This window comes from Nicotiana sylvestris, chromosome 8 (assembly GCF_000393655.2).
Source record: "Nicotiana sylvestris chromosome 8, ASM39365v2, whole genome shotgun sequence".
Taxonomy (NCBI): Eukaryota; Viridiplantae; Streptophyta; class Magnoliopsida; order Solanales; family Solanaceae; genus Nicotiana; species Nicotiana sylvestris.
In genome coordinates this window covers 218,907,786-218,922,954 of record NC_091064.1, presented here as the reverse complement: position 1 = coordinate 218,922,954, position 15,169 = coordinate 218,907,786, and the positions used below count along the sequence as shown (strand labels likewise).

General features: G+C 35.7%; 3 protein-coding genes and 1 long non-coding RNA gene across 4 annotated transcripts; all 4 read left to right on the top strand.

The window, feature by feature from the left end:
- The first annotated feature begins 653 nt into the window (after positions 1 to 653).
- Positions 654 to 1,121, top strand: LOC138876374 (uncharacterized). Its single transcript, XM_070155287.1, has one exon. The coding sequence runs from the start codon at positions 654 to 656 to the stop codon at positions 1,119 to 1,121; it is 468 nt and encodes a 155-aa protein (XP_070011388.1).
- Positions 1,122 to 1,199: 78 nt separating this feature from the next.
- Positions 1,200 to 1,667, top strand: LOC138876373 (uncharacterized). Its single transcript, XM_070155286.1, has one exon. The coding sequence runs from the start codon at positions 1,200 to 1,202 to the stop codon at positions 1,665 to 1,667; it is 468 nt and encodes a 155-aa protein (XP_070011387.1).
- A 7,821-nt stretch (positions 1,668 to 9,488) lies between these two features.
- On the top strand, positions 9,489 to 11,020 carry LOC138876372 (secreted RxLR effector protein 161-like). The gene is made up of 2 exons (XM_070155285.1): positions 9,489 to 10,089; positions 10,902 to 11,020. The coding sequence occupies exons 1-2, from the start codon at positions 9,489 to 9,491 to the stop codon at positions 11,018 to 11,020; spliced, it is 720 nt and encodes a 239-aa protein (XP_070011386.1).
- Positions 11,021 to 11,588: 568 nt separating this feature from the next.
- Positions 11,589 to 14,901, top strand: LOC104245879 (uncharacterized). Its single transcript, XR_715843.2, has 2 exons — positions 11,589 to 14,090; positions 14,173 to 14,901. It is a non-coding gene; the product is annotated as an uncharacterized lncRNA (long non-coding RNA).
- Positions 14,902 to 15,169: the final 268 nt, after the last annotated feature.

Below are 15,169 nucleotides of genomic sequence, written 5' to 3'. Positions count from 1 at the left end.
ATTCTTGAATGTAATAATGAAAAGAAATAAATATCTCTAAGATATTACCTACTTGACTGACTTACTGATTAAACATCATGCAAAAAATTCGATCTTTAATTCTCAAATGAATGAGCATTTTTTATTCAAACTTCCAAATTTTTAAAATATAGTATAAATTTCTTTTAAAATGGCATAAATAAACATTTGAAACGAGATCCCTAAATAAATTTTAAAATGAATTTCATGCGTTTATTTTTCTAGTATTTTTAGAAGAATTTTACAACCAAATGATCATATTTTCTCGTTCTTTTAAAAGCTGAAAAAATTCCTCTAATAGGGTTTAGGTGAAAGAGAAATATCACCACCCTCTTTCAAGAAATATTATCCCTTTGATATGATATTTTGCAGTAGACATTTATTGGCATATTAGTAATTTTCCGATTTGGCAGAGAGTTTTACTTTGTGGCTAAGTCATTTTTACCCTATAAATAGAGGGATCTTACTCCATTGTAAATCATCCCAAAATTCAATAAGAATTTCCTCTCTCTCTTTCTCTGCAATATTGCTCTTGTTCTTTTATTATTTTCATAACACGTTATCAGCACGAGACTCTACCGTTTCAAAAAGCTCTTTGAGAAGATTAAGGTATAACTTTTCTCCTCTTTTTAATTATGACTGACATTATGAAAAGAAAGTTCGTTGCCCTTGAAATTTCGGGAAAGAACTATATGACATGGGTGTTGGATGCTGAAATCCATTTAGATGTAATGGGTCTTGGAGACGCCATTAAAGATAAAACTAAAGCACCCACCCAAGACTGTGCTAAGGCCTTGATTTTCTTGCGTCATCACCTTGATGAATGGTTGAAAATAGAACATCTCACAGTCAAAGATCCACTTGTTTTGTGGAATGGCTTAAAGGAAAGATATGACAACTTAAAGTTGGTCACTCTTCCACAAGCACGATATGATTGTGCTCATCTGAGGCTCCAAGACTTTAAGTCTGTTTCTGAATATAATTCTGCGATGTTCAGAATTATTTCTAAATTGAAACTCTGTGGAGATACTATCACTGACTATGATATGCTTGAAAAAACGTTTACAACGTTCCATGCCTCCAATATGACCCTGCAACAGTAGTACAGAGAGAAAGGTTTCAAGAAGTACTCTGAGTTGATTTCTCTTCTCCTTGTGGCTAAACGAAATAACGATTTGCTCATGAGAAATCGCGAAAATCGACCCACTAGGTCTACACCATTGCCTGGAGTGGATGAGGTGTATTCCCATTATGCTAAGCGTGGAAAAGACCGTGATTCTATTCGTAGTCGTGGTCGTGGTCGTGGCCCTCGCCATAGACAAGGAAGAAATTTTCCTGGTGTTAATCATCCCCCAAAGAGAAATAACCACCAAAAATTGAAAGGGAAAGATGAGAAGCCAAAAGCAAATGGTTCAGAAACTGAACGCTATCGTGGCAGTGGAAAAGGGCATTGGGCAAATATTTGTCGTGTACCAAGACATTTGGTTGAGCTTTATCAAGTATCTCTAAAGAATAAAGGTCTTGAAGCCAATTTTGTCTCTGACAATAATTTTGACATCACCCATTTGGATGTGGCAGACTTCTTTGAGCACCTTGATGGAAAAATAGACCACTTGATCGGTGATGGATCTGTGGTTAAAGATGATTGAATAGTTTGATTTTTATTTTTGCATATTCGTAGTAGCTAATAAACATCATGTAATCATAGTTCTTTACATGAGTAGTAGTTATTAGTATCAATTAGTAATATTTATTTATGAAATAGTGTTAGTTCGTTTTGATCAAATACAGTTCTAGTATTTGTTTTAAACAATGTTTGAGTTTGCATTCTTCGTCATACGAGTTGACTATTAGTTTACAACCTCTTGCATATTGAGACAATGTTTCTTACTGAAACCTTGATAACTAAAACAATTTCATATTAATGTGAAATGATGTCTATATTTTGTATGCTTTTGTTCTTTCACCATTAAGGCGCTTAGTTGCATAACTTACATTAGTATCCTCGGTTTCTGATCTAGTTGACAATACACGTATATGAGGTTAACATAAATTCCTTCCCTTCAGGTATTTGTATATATTAGATCCAAATGGTTTTTGAATTTAATGTTGCTATGGAAATTGTTAAGAGCTACTGAAATTATTTTTACGGAATACAACAGGATTGGACTAGTAATTAAGCACCAAAATAATTGGTTGCCAATTTTATATCTTTCTTTAGTATCCATCTTCGTGATACTTGTGCTATGGATGTATTTAGAATTAACGACCTAAAAAAAGGATTTAGTAATTGTTTGTATCATAATCTGAGTTTGCTCGAAATTGCATTAAAAGATCATTATTGAATCATTGGTTTAACTTTATTTCTTTCATTTTTCTCTGAAAATACTAATATTTATTTGTATATTTCTTTTATATGTCAAACCATGGGAAGCAAATATGTATATCTCACAAAACAAACTTGGATCAAAGTTAAATTGTAAAAATATTTGTTTAGTTGATTGATGTACGACACATACAATATTCAAAGAGAAGAAATATTTCTCTCATTTAAGTATGTGTAAGGCAGATGTTACTACAATTTCTGATAGTAGTAAATTAATTGAAGGCTCTGGAAGAGCTACTATAACCCTGCCTAAGGGAACAATACTTATCATAGAGAATGCAATATTCTCCTCCAAGTCCAAGAGGAACTTGTTGAGTTTTAAAGATATCCGCCGAAATGGATATCATATTGAGACAGTAGATGAGAATAATCTTGAATATCTCATCATTACCAAAAATGTCTCTGGCCTGAAAAGGGTTATTGAGAAGTTCTCATCTTTATCTTGTGGCCTGTATTGGAGAAGAATTAGTGCAATTGAGGCACATTCTACCGTAAAACAAAAGGTTATTGATTCCAATACTTTTTTACTTTGGTATGATCAATTGGGACATCCTGGATCAATTATGATGAGACGGATTATAGAAAACTCAAATGGGTATCCATTAAAGAATTTAAAGATTCTTTTAAATAATGAATTTTCTAGCACTTCTTGTTATCAAGTCAAGTTAATTATTACACCATCACCAACAAAGGTTGGAATTGAGTCCCCTGCGTTTTTGGATCGTATACAAGGGGACATTTGTGGACCTATTCACCCACCTAGTGGGTCGTTTAGATATTTTATGGTCTTAATAGACGCATCTTCTAGATAGTCCCATGTGTGCCTATTGCCATCTCACAACCTCGCATTTGCAAAATTAATGGCACAAATAATTCGATTACGGGCACAATTTCCCGATAATCCAATTAAGTTTTTTAGACTTGATAATGCTGCTAAGTTTTTATCCCAAACATTTAATGATTATTGCTTATCAATTGGGATAAAAGTGGAACATCTTATAGCTCATGTTCACACTCAAAATGGTATTGCAAAATCTTTAATTAAACGTCTGCAATTGATAGTAAGACCGTTACACATGAAAACAAGGTTACCCATTTCTGTTTGGGGTCACACCATTTTGCATGCAGCAATGCTAGTTCGTCTCAGACCAATAAATTATCATAAATATTCCCCATTGCAATTAGTTTTAGGTAATGAACCTAATATATCCTGTCACGCCTCCTTTTTCACCTAGACCCCGGAAAGGGGTATATAAGGGAGTTTTTCCAATTAAAGGACAATCGAAACGGGATTTATTATTTAATTCAGAGTCGCCCCTTAGGAGATTTATGGTGTCCCAAGTCACCGGTTGACTCCCGAGTCGAGGAAAAGATTAACTCTATATTACAGTTCGCGAACCAGAAATCTGGATAAGGAATTCTGTTAACCCGGGAGAAGGTGTTAGGCATTCCCGAGTTCCGTGGTTCTAGCACGGTCGCTCAACTGTCATATTCAGCTTATTTATCTGATTTTAATTCATATTGAACCTATGTGCAAATTTAAACTTTTTACCGCTTTTATTATTATTATTTTTTAACGAGAATTGAAACGTCGTGAAAACACATCTCGAACCATGTCACATCAATGCACCCGTGGTTATTGACACATTTCGACTCCGTTGAGATTTGGATTTTGGTCACGTAAATGTGCACCCGAGTTTAGGGAGGTAATGTTATTAAAAGCGCGCCTATAGTGACTAACGCGTTATTATGTTGGGGAAGGCCATGAAATTTGCTAAACGGTCCATCCCGAATTCTATATATTCATTATAACGATTTAAGAGGACCCCACAATTTATGCATTTTTTTTGATCGGCGAGGCCCATCTCATGTGTTTTAAGAGGGCAACCCTAAAAGCAACTATGATTCTCTACTTTATTCGTCTTTTAAAAAAAAGAAATCCTAATTTATTCACTGAGATTATCCAGATTATTCAAACGTGCTTAACAATTAGAATCAAGGGGAAGCCGTATTTACTTATTAGAAATTAATGAAATAGTGATCCCTAGAATCCTAGTTTAAGACTCAGAATACTTATGTATTAGCTACTGGAAACACGATCGTAAAAACCTGGTTATTTTTAGGTTGATCCGAACTAATATTACTAATTGGCATTAATGAACCTGCTATCAAAATAGAGAACACGATTATCATATGGATTCAACTTATGCTACCTAAATCAAATTGACCAACTTATTGACCAAAACTTAACAGACTGGACCATTGTTTCACTGACTTATACTCAAACACTAATATTAATTTGGGAGGACCATTTGAATTCACATGCCAATCAAAATAAAAGAAACTTACTCATGAGAAATGGTTTAAGCCCTGAACTAATATTAACCATTATGTCAAAATTCCAACTACTGAAGCACGTTTGGCTTAGAAATGAACTTGATGTGGTCAGTGCCTCCCGCTTTCAACTTGGTTGTAATTTTAAACTGCTTTTGGTTCTTAAATTTTAAACAGCCCAAATGTTCAACTAAATAAATACTAATCATACTAAGTCTAAAGCTAGAATAACCATAAATCAACAGTCCAGCAGCCTACATAATTCAACTTAATCAGTCCAGTTATACACCCCAATTAATTATAGCATACAGCAAACCAAACTACATAAGTTATATAAAAACATAATGAAACTATGAGGACAACAGATCTACGGCAGAAAACTTCAGTTTCATTTTCGCTATTCCGACAGGAGACAATACATTGAAACAGTCTGAGATGTGTACCTGGAAATTGAATCAAATAGAAAATGAGAGGTCAGCAGCAAGTAGTCAACTGGTATTCAACAATCAACAAGCAGCAGTAACGGGCAGAAATCAACAACAGCCCAGAGCTTAACTCGACCAAACCAGGAATAGTATGAACCCAGTAGAAACCACAAAAGAACACCCAAACACAACCTTGACCAAACCAACTGGTATTGAATTTTGATTCAAACAAACAGATCCAAACCTATAAACGACTCCAAGTATAGAGCAGAAGTAAAAGGAAGAAAGGTTCTAGCTATTTCAGATCCTAAGCAAGGCAATGAAACACTAGCTATTCTTTTTCAACTCCCAAAACTCTCCAAAATGAATTCTGCCTAGAACTCAATGGAACAGTACCCTTTCTTTTAAACTCTCTCTCAGAACTGATTCAAGACTCAAAAATATTCCTCTCAGATTCACTTTTTCCTCTCTCCAGGTCTCTCTTCAGATTTTCAGAATAATCCCCCTCTTTGTCTAAAAATGACTCTATATATAACCCCCAAAGCAGGCCTGCCCCCCTCCATTCTCAAAGGCACTTTAGGCAGAATTTTTTTAAACTAATCCTGCCCATCATCCACTATATTATGTTTTTCCCTCCTTTTCATTCATTTGTTCCCTACTACCCTTGTATTTTCTTTATTTAAATTCAAATAGGTATGGGCACCTATTTCTTAATCCATTTCCATTAAACCTTCCCCCCACCATTATGTTTTGTTCACCATTAGCACTAAACAATTGCATTAGTTTAATGGTACTTTAGTACCCTACTGTCAGTCCACTCATCTTAAGCCATTTCCAAACCTTTTAAACCCCAAAATACCCTCCTAAACCCCTGTGTATTATCCTGGAATCCCCTACTATCCTGCCTCACCCATGTAACCCATCAACTATGACCAATTGATCTAACAAAAAACATAATCACTGATTAACCTAAACTCATTCTTAATTAATCACTGAAACATAATGAACTGCATCTAGACCAAGAAACATATCAGTTATAACCAATGCCCCAACAACTGAATAAACTAAGGTTCAAAGGTGAACTCAAGTTCAATTCATATCAGACCCCAAACATTGTTATTTAACTTAGCAAACTTCAAACAACAATTGAATTCAAACCAGATCAAAATAGCATTGCAACAAGATGAACGACACGGGGATTCAGGGAATAAACTAAACATAATTCCATGTTAAGCCTAAATACGAACAAGGAACACTGTAAATACATTGAATGAAAACACTGAATTCATATACAAAGTGATGGGCAATCACAGATGACATACTTTGCACTAATCAGTAATAGCGAGCAATTACGAGGATAGCTACAGTTTATACAAAACTTACTAATACTGACTGACTTGAATCATTCAGGAAAACAAAGAAACAAAATACATAGTAAGCACAGAACATTCGAAAAAATAAGAAAGGAGTCGAGGATGAATTTACTGAACAAAACTAATAGAAAAAGAAGATAAAACGAAAACCTACCAATTAACGGGGCCTGGGTTCGAACCTCCGATGCCTTTTGGACTTGGGGCCAAGACAGACCCTAGCCGAGTGTTCCTGAATGATAACACATTCAACTAAGGTACGTTTTGACCTCAATCTCTGAACTAGCTTCAGATCACCACTCTGAGACTTTTGATTCGAGACCTTCCGGGGTGATTCGACGCAAACTAAGGGTGGTTTGGGTACGAGGGAGATCAGGGGGTGGCAGGGTGTGAGTTTGGTGGTATTTGAATGGATTAGGGTTTGGGTCGATTCCTTTTATCTAAGATTCGAGGAGCTCGGGGGTGATTCGAAGAAAACTGAGCGTGGGATTAGAACGAGGAAGTCTTGGGGAAGGTGTGGTATGAAATTGGAGGCTATTGGACGAGATAGGGTTCCGGCCTGATTTTCGATCTAATATTCGAAGCACACGACTGGGATTCGAGGGATAATAGTTAGGGATTCGGAATGGGGAGGTCGAGGGGAATCAGTGGTGAAAAGATGGGGTCGTTTGGACCGCCGGAACCGCCGTGAGGCGATTTCCGATGGGCGGTGCACGATGGCAAAAGGCGGGGGATCTGTTTGGTCTCTGAAGCTCAGATACGAAGAGGTTAAGGGGGGTATGCCTTTGGGGTGTGGGGTATGGGATTGGGGTTATATACGGAGGGGGTGTTTTGATCCTGGCCGTTGGATCAAGCACGATCAACAGCCTGGATCAATTCACTTAATAGGCACGGTGTCGTTTGGAGTAGTACTGGGGCGGTCCGGGTTGGGTCAAAACGGGTAAGAGAGATTGAATCTCAGCCGTTGGATCGATTTAATCCAACGGCTTTGATTAAGAGTGACCAAACGATGTCGTTTTAAGACGTCTCTGGCCAGGCCAAACTGGACCTGGTCCATGGGTGATTTGGGCCTGATTTTTTGCACTGAAACTAGCCCAAATTTCACTCTTTTCTTCTTTTTTCTTTCATTTTCTTTTAATTCCTTTTCAACTAAAAATCCTAATTAAATTATAAAATTGACAATTAACTAAAACATTAACTCTTAATAATAGCTACCACACGAAATTAAACATAAAATAAATAAAATTACACAATTCGGACATTAAATGCAAAAATGCAAAGTACATATTTTTTTTGTGATTTTTCCATTTCATAAAACAAACTTGATTGTTTAATTAATTCCTAAATTGTAAAATTAAACCCTAAATGCACATGCAAACAAATATTTTTTGTATTTTTCTCATTTAAAGTAGAAATAAACATGCGCAGACAAAATACAAATAAATTACAAACAACACAAAACCATTTTATTTTGTATTTTTTGGAGTAGTTCTCATAGGGAAAAAATCACGTGCTCACATATCCCATTTAAGAATTTTTGGATGCGCAGTATATGTACTTGTAACACCACCATATCGCACCAAAATGGGTCCGTAAAGAAGGTTAGGAATATATGTTGGGTTTGAATTGCCCTCCATTATTCGCTACCTCGAAACATTGACGGGGGATTTGTTTAATGCATGATTTGAAGACTGTCAATTCGATGAGACACTTTTCCCAAAATTAGGGGGAGAAGTTGGTGAAACCAAATGGAAAATTTTGTGAAAAAATTCATCATTATCTCATCTTGATCCACGTGTCTCTATTTGTAAAAAAAAGGTGCAAAAGATTATCCATTTGCAGAGAATAGCAAATCAAATGCCAGACGCATTTACGGATTTGAAAAGGATAACAAAATCACATATCCCTGCAGAGAATGTTTCAATCCGTATTGATATCCCTATTGGACAATCTTCTAGTGTCATAGCTAATGAGTCAAAAGCACGCCTAAAACGTGGCAGACCATTATGTTCCAAAGATCTAAATCCTAGAAAAAGTAAAACAAAAGATCAAAATGACACTACGAAAGAATCTCATGAAGAAATCCACGATTTAATAAATTCTGAGATTCATGAGGAATCCACTTAACCTGAGACTCAAGAAAATAAGGAACTATTAATAAATCCAACCGATATTTAGACAAATTTGAATCGAATGGATATAGTGGTGGATTATGTCTTTGCATATAATATTGTATCTAGAATTATGCAAGAAAGTGAGGATCTTGAACCTCAATCTGTTGGAGAATGTCGACAAAAACGTGATTGGCCAAAATGACAATAAGCAATCCAATCAGAGTTGAATTCACTTGTGAAACATGAAGTTCTTGGGCCTGTAGTCCAAACACCTAATGGTATTAAACCTGTTGGCTATAAATGGGTCTTTGTACGCAAGAGAAATGCGAAAAATGAGGTACAAAGATATAAGGCATGCCTTGTTGCACAAGGATTTTCACAAAGCCCTGGTGTAGATTATGAAGAGACATATTCATTCATTATGGATGCTATAACATTCTGTTATCTTATTAGTTTTGTTGTCCATAAAAAGCTTGACATGCATTTAATGGATGTGGTTACCTCCTACCTTTATGGATCACTTGATAATGAGATATACATGAAAATTCCCGAGGGATTTAAAATGCCTAACGCACATAATTCTAAGTGTCGGGAAATATTTTCAATCAAATTGCAAAGATCTTTGTATAGTCTAAAGCAATCAGAACAAATGTGGTATAAGCATCTTAGTGAGTATTTATTAAAGGGAGGCTATATAAATGATGTCATTTGCCCATGTATTTTTATAAAGAAAACAACATCGAAATTTATTGTACTTGACGTATATATTGATGACATAAACCTTATTGGAACTCCTATAGAACTCTAAAAGGCAATTGATTATTTAAAGAAGGAATTCAAGATGAAATATCTCGGAAAGACAAAATTATGTCTTGGTTTGCAAATTGAACATTTGGCAAACGAAATTTTTATTCATCAATCTGCCTACATAGAAAAGGTATTGAAACGGTTTTACATGGATGGAGCACATCCATTAAGTACTCTGATGGTTGTTCAATCACTTGATGTGAATAAGGATCCATTCCGACCTCAAGAAAAGAATGAAGAGCTATTTGGTCTTGAAGTACCATATCTTAGTGCAATTGCTGCACTAATGTATCTTGCTAACACTACAAGGCCCGACAAAACTTTTTCAATTAATGTCCTAGCACGATATAACTTTGTTCCTACAAAGAGATATTGGAATGGAATCAAACATATATTGCGGTATCTAAAAGGAACTACCGATATAGGCTTATTTTATGGCAATAATTGTAGTCATGATCTTGTTGGTTATGCCGCCGCTGGGTATTTATCCGATCCACATAAGGCTCGATCTAAAACAAGCTATGTGTTTACATGTGGAAGCACTGCCATATCTTGGCGATCGACTAAGCAATCAATTATGGCTACTTCATCTAATCATGCTGAGATAATTACTATTCATGAAGCAAGTCGAGAATGTATGTGGTCGAGGTCTATAATACATCTTATTCGAGATAAATGTGGTTTGAAGTGTGACAAACTCCCTACAATTTTGTATGAAGACAATGCAGCATGCATAGCCCAATTGAAGGGAGGATTCATAAAAGGAGATAGGACAAAGCACATTTCACCAAAGTTATTTTTTACTCAAGATCTTCAAAAGAATGGTGATATCAATGTGCAATGGATTCGTTCAAGTGATAATATGGCTGATTTGTTCACAAAATCTCTATCGACGTCAACCTTCAAGAAGCTAGTGCACAAGATTAGGATGTGAAGGCTCAAGGATGTGAATTGATGCTCTCATTAGGGGGAGTTAATGCGCGTTGCACTCTTTTTCCCTTACAAGGTTTTGTCCCACTGATTTTTTCTTGCAAAGTTTTTAACGAGACAACCAAAAGGCGTATTATTAGCTATGTGTACTCTTTTTCCTTTTCTAGAATTTTTTTCCCATTGGGTTTTATTTTAGTTAAGGTTTTAATGAGGCACATTACTTATCGAGTAGACATTCAAGGGGGAGTGTTATTAATAGAATTCTATTTATAGTGAATGTCTATCTTGTAGAGAGTTTTACTTTGTGGCTAAGTCATTTTTCCCTTATAAATAGAGGGGTCTTACCCCATTGTAAATCATCCCAAAATTCAATAAGAATTACTCTCTCTTTCTCTGCAATATTGTTCTTCTACTTTTATTATTTTCATCACAGAAATCACAATAATAGCCTGTTTGACAAAGCTTCTTCAATCCTACAAGCACTTTTTCTCTTCAAAAATACTTTTTGTTTTTAAAGTTAAAGTGCATGTCCAAACTTTTGGAAGAAAAAAAAGTTCTTTTGAGAAGAAGCAGAAAGAAATAGCTTCTATCCAAAAGTACTTTTTTGAAAAGTACTTTTGGGAAAAATACACTTAGAAACAGTTTTTAAAAGCCTGGTCAAACACTAATTGCTGCTCAAAAGTGTTTTTCAAATTAATTAGCCAAACACAAACTGCTTCTCACCAAAAATACTTTTGAGAAAAATATTTTTGGAAAAAAACACTTCTCAAAATTAGCTAATTTTTGCAGTTTGGCCAAATAGGCTATAAATTAGAGAAATGTATATTTTTAGATGTTCTCAAAAATAACAGTCAATAATACATATATATATATATATATATATATATATATATATATATATATATATACATACAAAATATATATAGATATATATAAGTTTTGGTATATGAATGCAATTAGTTTCAACCGACCGACCAATTTTATATTTTGCTCCATAAATTACAGAAAGTCGTGGGTGGTTACACATCCTTTTCAAAGGATAAGATATGTCGTTTTTCGACATTAAATGCATAACTAAGGATGTATTTAAGTCCATGTCTTTGTTAAAGAAAAAATAATATGACTAATTAAATTGGTATAACAACATACAAACACATTTCCTTTTATTTTTCTATTCCATTTTATTTAGCATTTTTGAATAATTAGTATGATAATTCAAAAGTCTTAGCCTGTTAAAAAAAATTCTTCTTAAAGCATAGATGCACCTTCCTACTCAGTTAATGTACATTCCAGTTGAACAAAACAAAAAAATCAATTTGTTTAAACAAAAGAGCGAATACGAATTAAAGTATAGCATTTGCAACTATGAACATCTTTGTTATTTGCAGATTTTTAGTAATTTTGACACAATCAGAAAAACTGGCGAGGAGTTACTAGGAGCAAATCTTTACGATAAATATCAACCTTTCCTTTCTCGAAATCAAGAGGACAAGGTGAAGAATTGAGCAGACTGTGCATCAGCTCGTGACCTAGAATGAATTGCAGAGAAGATTCTAGAGAGAGGAAGGGGAGAGAGGGAGGAGAAATCTTATTAACTGAAAAAGAGAATCGGGTACGAGTCGTGTATGTTGAACACTGCCAATCCCCTTTGTAAGCAAGTCGGCCAGCTACATGGAGGAAGGAACAAAGTGTGGCACAATGAGCCCAGATTTAATTTCGTCTCTGACATAATAGCAATCAATCTCGATGTGTTTCGTTCTCTCATGAAAAATGGGATTACTGGCAATTTGTATAGCTGCTCTACTCTTTGAAAATAGCTGCACTGGTATATAAACTGAGACCCCCAAGTCTGCCAACAAACCAGTTAACCATGTAATCTCTGACACCATAGCAGACATACTCTTGTATTCAGCTTCAGCAGAGCTTCGGCTGATGGTTTGTTGCTTCTTGGACTTCCACGAAATCAAAGAATTCCCTAGCTTTACCACAAAACCTGTCACAGACCTTCTCGTATTGTGACAAGATGCCCAATCTGAATCATTGTGAGTGAAGACGATGTAGAGTTTTCTTTTAATGATGGTTTGGTTGGGGTAGTTAGGAGGATTATGACTATTAATTTAGGAATAAATAGTGAAGAATAAAGGGAGAATATATTTCATACTAGGTGTGGAATAAAAGGGAAAACTTGTTCTATGATTATTGATAGTGGTATTTATGCTAATGTGGTGAGTTCACACTTGGTGAACATGTTAGAGCTTGCATGCATGAAATACCCTAAGCCATATAGACTTCAATGGTTGAATGATAGTGGTGAACTGAAATTCAACAAACAATGCATGATTTTCTTAAATGTTGGTAGGTATGTGGATGATGTTCTTTGTGATGTGGTTCCTATGCAAGCTTGTCACATCTTGTTAGGTCGTCCGTGAAAATTTGATAGAAATGTCTACTACCCATTTCTTAAAAAGAATCCCCAATCTAGGAGTTCCTTTTATGTATCTGATCACTCGCATGGCTGCATCCATATGTGATTGTTTGGGTTGTTGCATGAACTAACACAAGGTTTGCACAACAAAGCTGATGTCAGGCCTGGTGATGATCAAGTAAAACAGCTTCCCAACAAGTTTTTGATAGCTGACTGTGTCTTCTAATTTAGGATCATCTAACTTTCCCACATGTTTGTCATAGTCAACAGTCGTCAACTTGTGATTTTGTTCTAATGGTGTGCTCACAGGTTTAGCACTACTGTCCCACTTCAAAAATTAATTCCAAGGCATATTTCCTCTGGTTGAGTAGGATACCTTCCTTGGATCTCATCACTTCTAGACCTAGGAAATATCTCAACTCCCCCAAGTCTTTCATTTTGAACTTGTTGTAGTGTGAGCTTAGCATCTTCTACTAGCCTTGAACAGTTCCCTATAATTAGCAAGTCATCCACATAGACTAGTACAATTACCATACTCTGGCCTTGATTCTTTGTGAATAATGAGTGATCGTATGTACTCTGTTTAAAACCCCCATAAGTTAAGGCATTGGTGAGCTTTATATTCCTCTATCTTGAAGCTTGCTTGAGACCATAGAGTGACTTCACTAACCGACATACTTTCTTCTCCCACTGTTTGTGAAATCCCTGAGGTAAATGCATGTAAACCTCTTCATAGAGGTCTCCTTGCAGGAGTGCATTGTTAACATCCATTTGGAATAGAGGACATCCTTTTGAACCAGCTATGCTTAATGCAGTTCTCATAGTAACCATTTTGGCAACTGGGAAGAATGTATCATGATAGTCCAATCCTTCCTTTTGTTTATTGCCTTTTGCTACTAATCTTGCCTTGAATTTATCAATCTCTCCATTGGCCTTATATTTAATTTTGTATACCCATTAAGAATTAATAGCTTGTTTACTTGATGGCAAGTCTACAATGTCCTATGTGTGATTTTCTTCAAGAGTATTGATTTCCTGTTGTATTGCTTCAATCCATCTGCTGTCTTGTGAAGCGTCCTTAAAGGATGCAGGTTCAATATGTACAGATAAAGCATCCAAATATGACTGATAAGCCTTGCTAAGATTGGCATAACACAAGTTATCCGAGATGGAATATATGCAATTGCTGCTTCCAGGTTATTTAGATTGTTTGGTGGTAACATAGTCTCTCATCCAAGTGGGAGGCCTTGACACTCTTGAACTCTTTCTCCCTTCATCATGGTCTGGAATGTATCTTGAATGTTGTTATCACCCATGCTATCATAGTCTGTTGACTCACTTATAGTGTTTTCCTCTTCTATAGGTTCTGCGTTAATTCACTTCTTCAGCAACATGAATATGTTCTAGTGTCTCCCTTCCTGAAGCATGTGACAATCTGTATCTTCACGTGAAACACCCACTTCACTAGCTGGTGCAGCATATTGTGAAGGTTAACTTGTTGCTTCATCAGTTGAGGAAGTAGGTTGATGTTCTGAGTTGGTGTCTATCAGTGCATGTACAATAGCATGATCCAAGAAAGGATCTGATGTATCAAGCTCTGACTTTGCAAAAGGAAATACATGTTCCCTGAACTGGACATCTCTGCTTACAAGAAAGCTTCTGGATTCCAAATCATATAACTTGTAGCCTTTTTGTGTCTCTGAGAATCCTACCAAAATTGTTTTCCTTGCTCTAGTGGCAAACTTGTCACATTTTGGCAGGGAGTTTGCAAAGCAAAGACAACCAAAAACCTTTAGGTGATCGATCTTAGCAGGTTCACCATGCAACATTTCATAGGGTGATTTCCCTTGTAGAACTGAGGTTTGCCATTTATTGAGCAAGTATACAGTCATTTTAACACAGTTACCCCAAAGGCTTATCGGCATAGAACTTTGAAATTTAAGAGCTCTAGCTACTTCTAAAATAGTCGGTGTTTCCTTTCTACCACCACATTCTGTTGGAGTATGTAAGGGCAGCTACTTTGATGCACAATCCCAAAAGAAGATAACAAATTATTGCAGTTGGAATTAATGAACAATCTCCCATTATCTAATCTCAACACCTTGACATTAGTATTGAACTGATTTCTTACCATTGATAGAAAGTCTTTGATTACAATTACTGCTTCACACTTTGCTTGCAAAAGACATACCCAATTAAACCTACTAAAATCATCCACTATGGTCACAAAATAATGCTTTCTGTCATATGTAGATTCCTTGTAAGGTTCCCACACATCTACATGTATGAGCTAGAAAATACAATAAGTTTTGCTATTACTAATGGGGAATTTAACTCTAGTCTGCTTTGCTAATGGACAA

Bases quoted from the DNA above. Each gene is read 5' to 3' on its own strand.
- LOC138876374 (XM_070155287.1), top strand. From the start codon at position 654: ATGACTGACATTATGAAAAGAAAGTTCGTTGCCCTTGAAATTTCGGGA.
- LOC138876373 (XM_070155286.1), top strand. From the start codon at position 1,200: ATGAGAAATCGCGAAAATCGACCCACTAGGTCTACACCATTGCCTGGA.
- LOC138876372 (XM_070155285.1), top strand. From the start codon at position 9,489: ATGAAATATCTCGGAAAGACAAAATTATGTCTTGGTTTGCAAATTGAA. The intron at 10,090-10,901 runs GTATGTGGTCGA...TTGTTTTTAAAG, and splicing joins TCATGAAGCAAGTCGAGAAT to TTAAAGTGCATGTCCAAACT.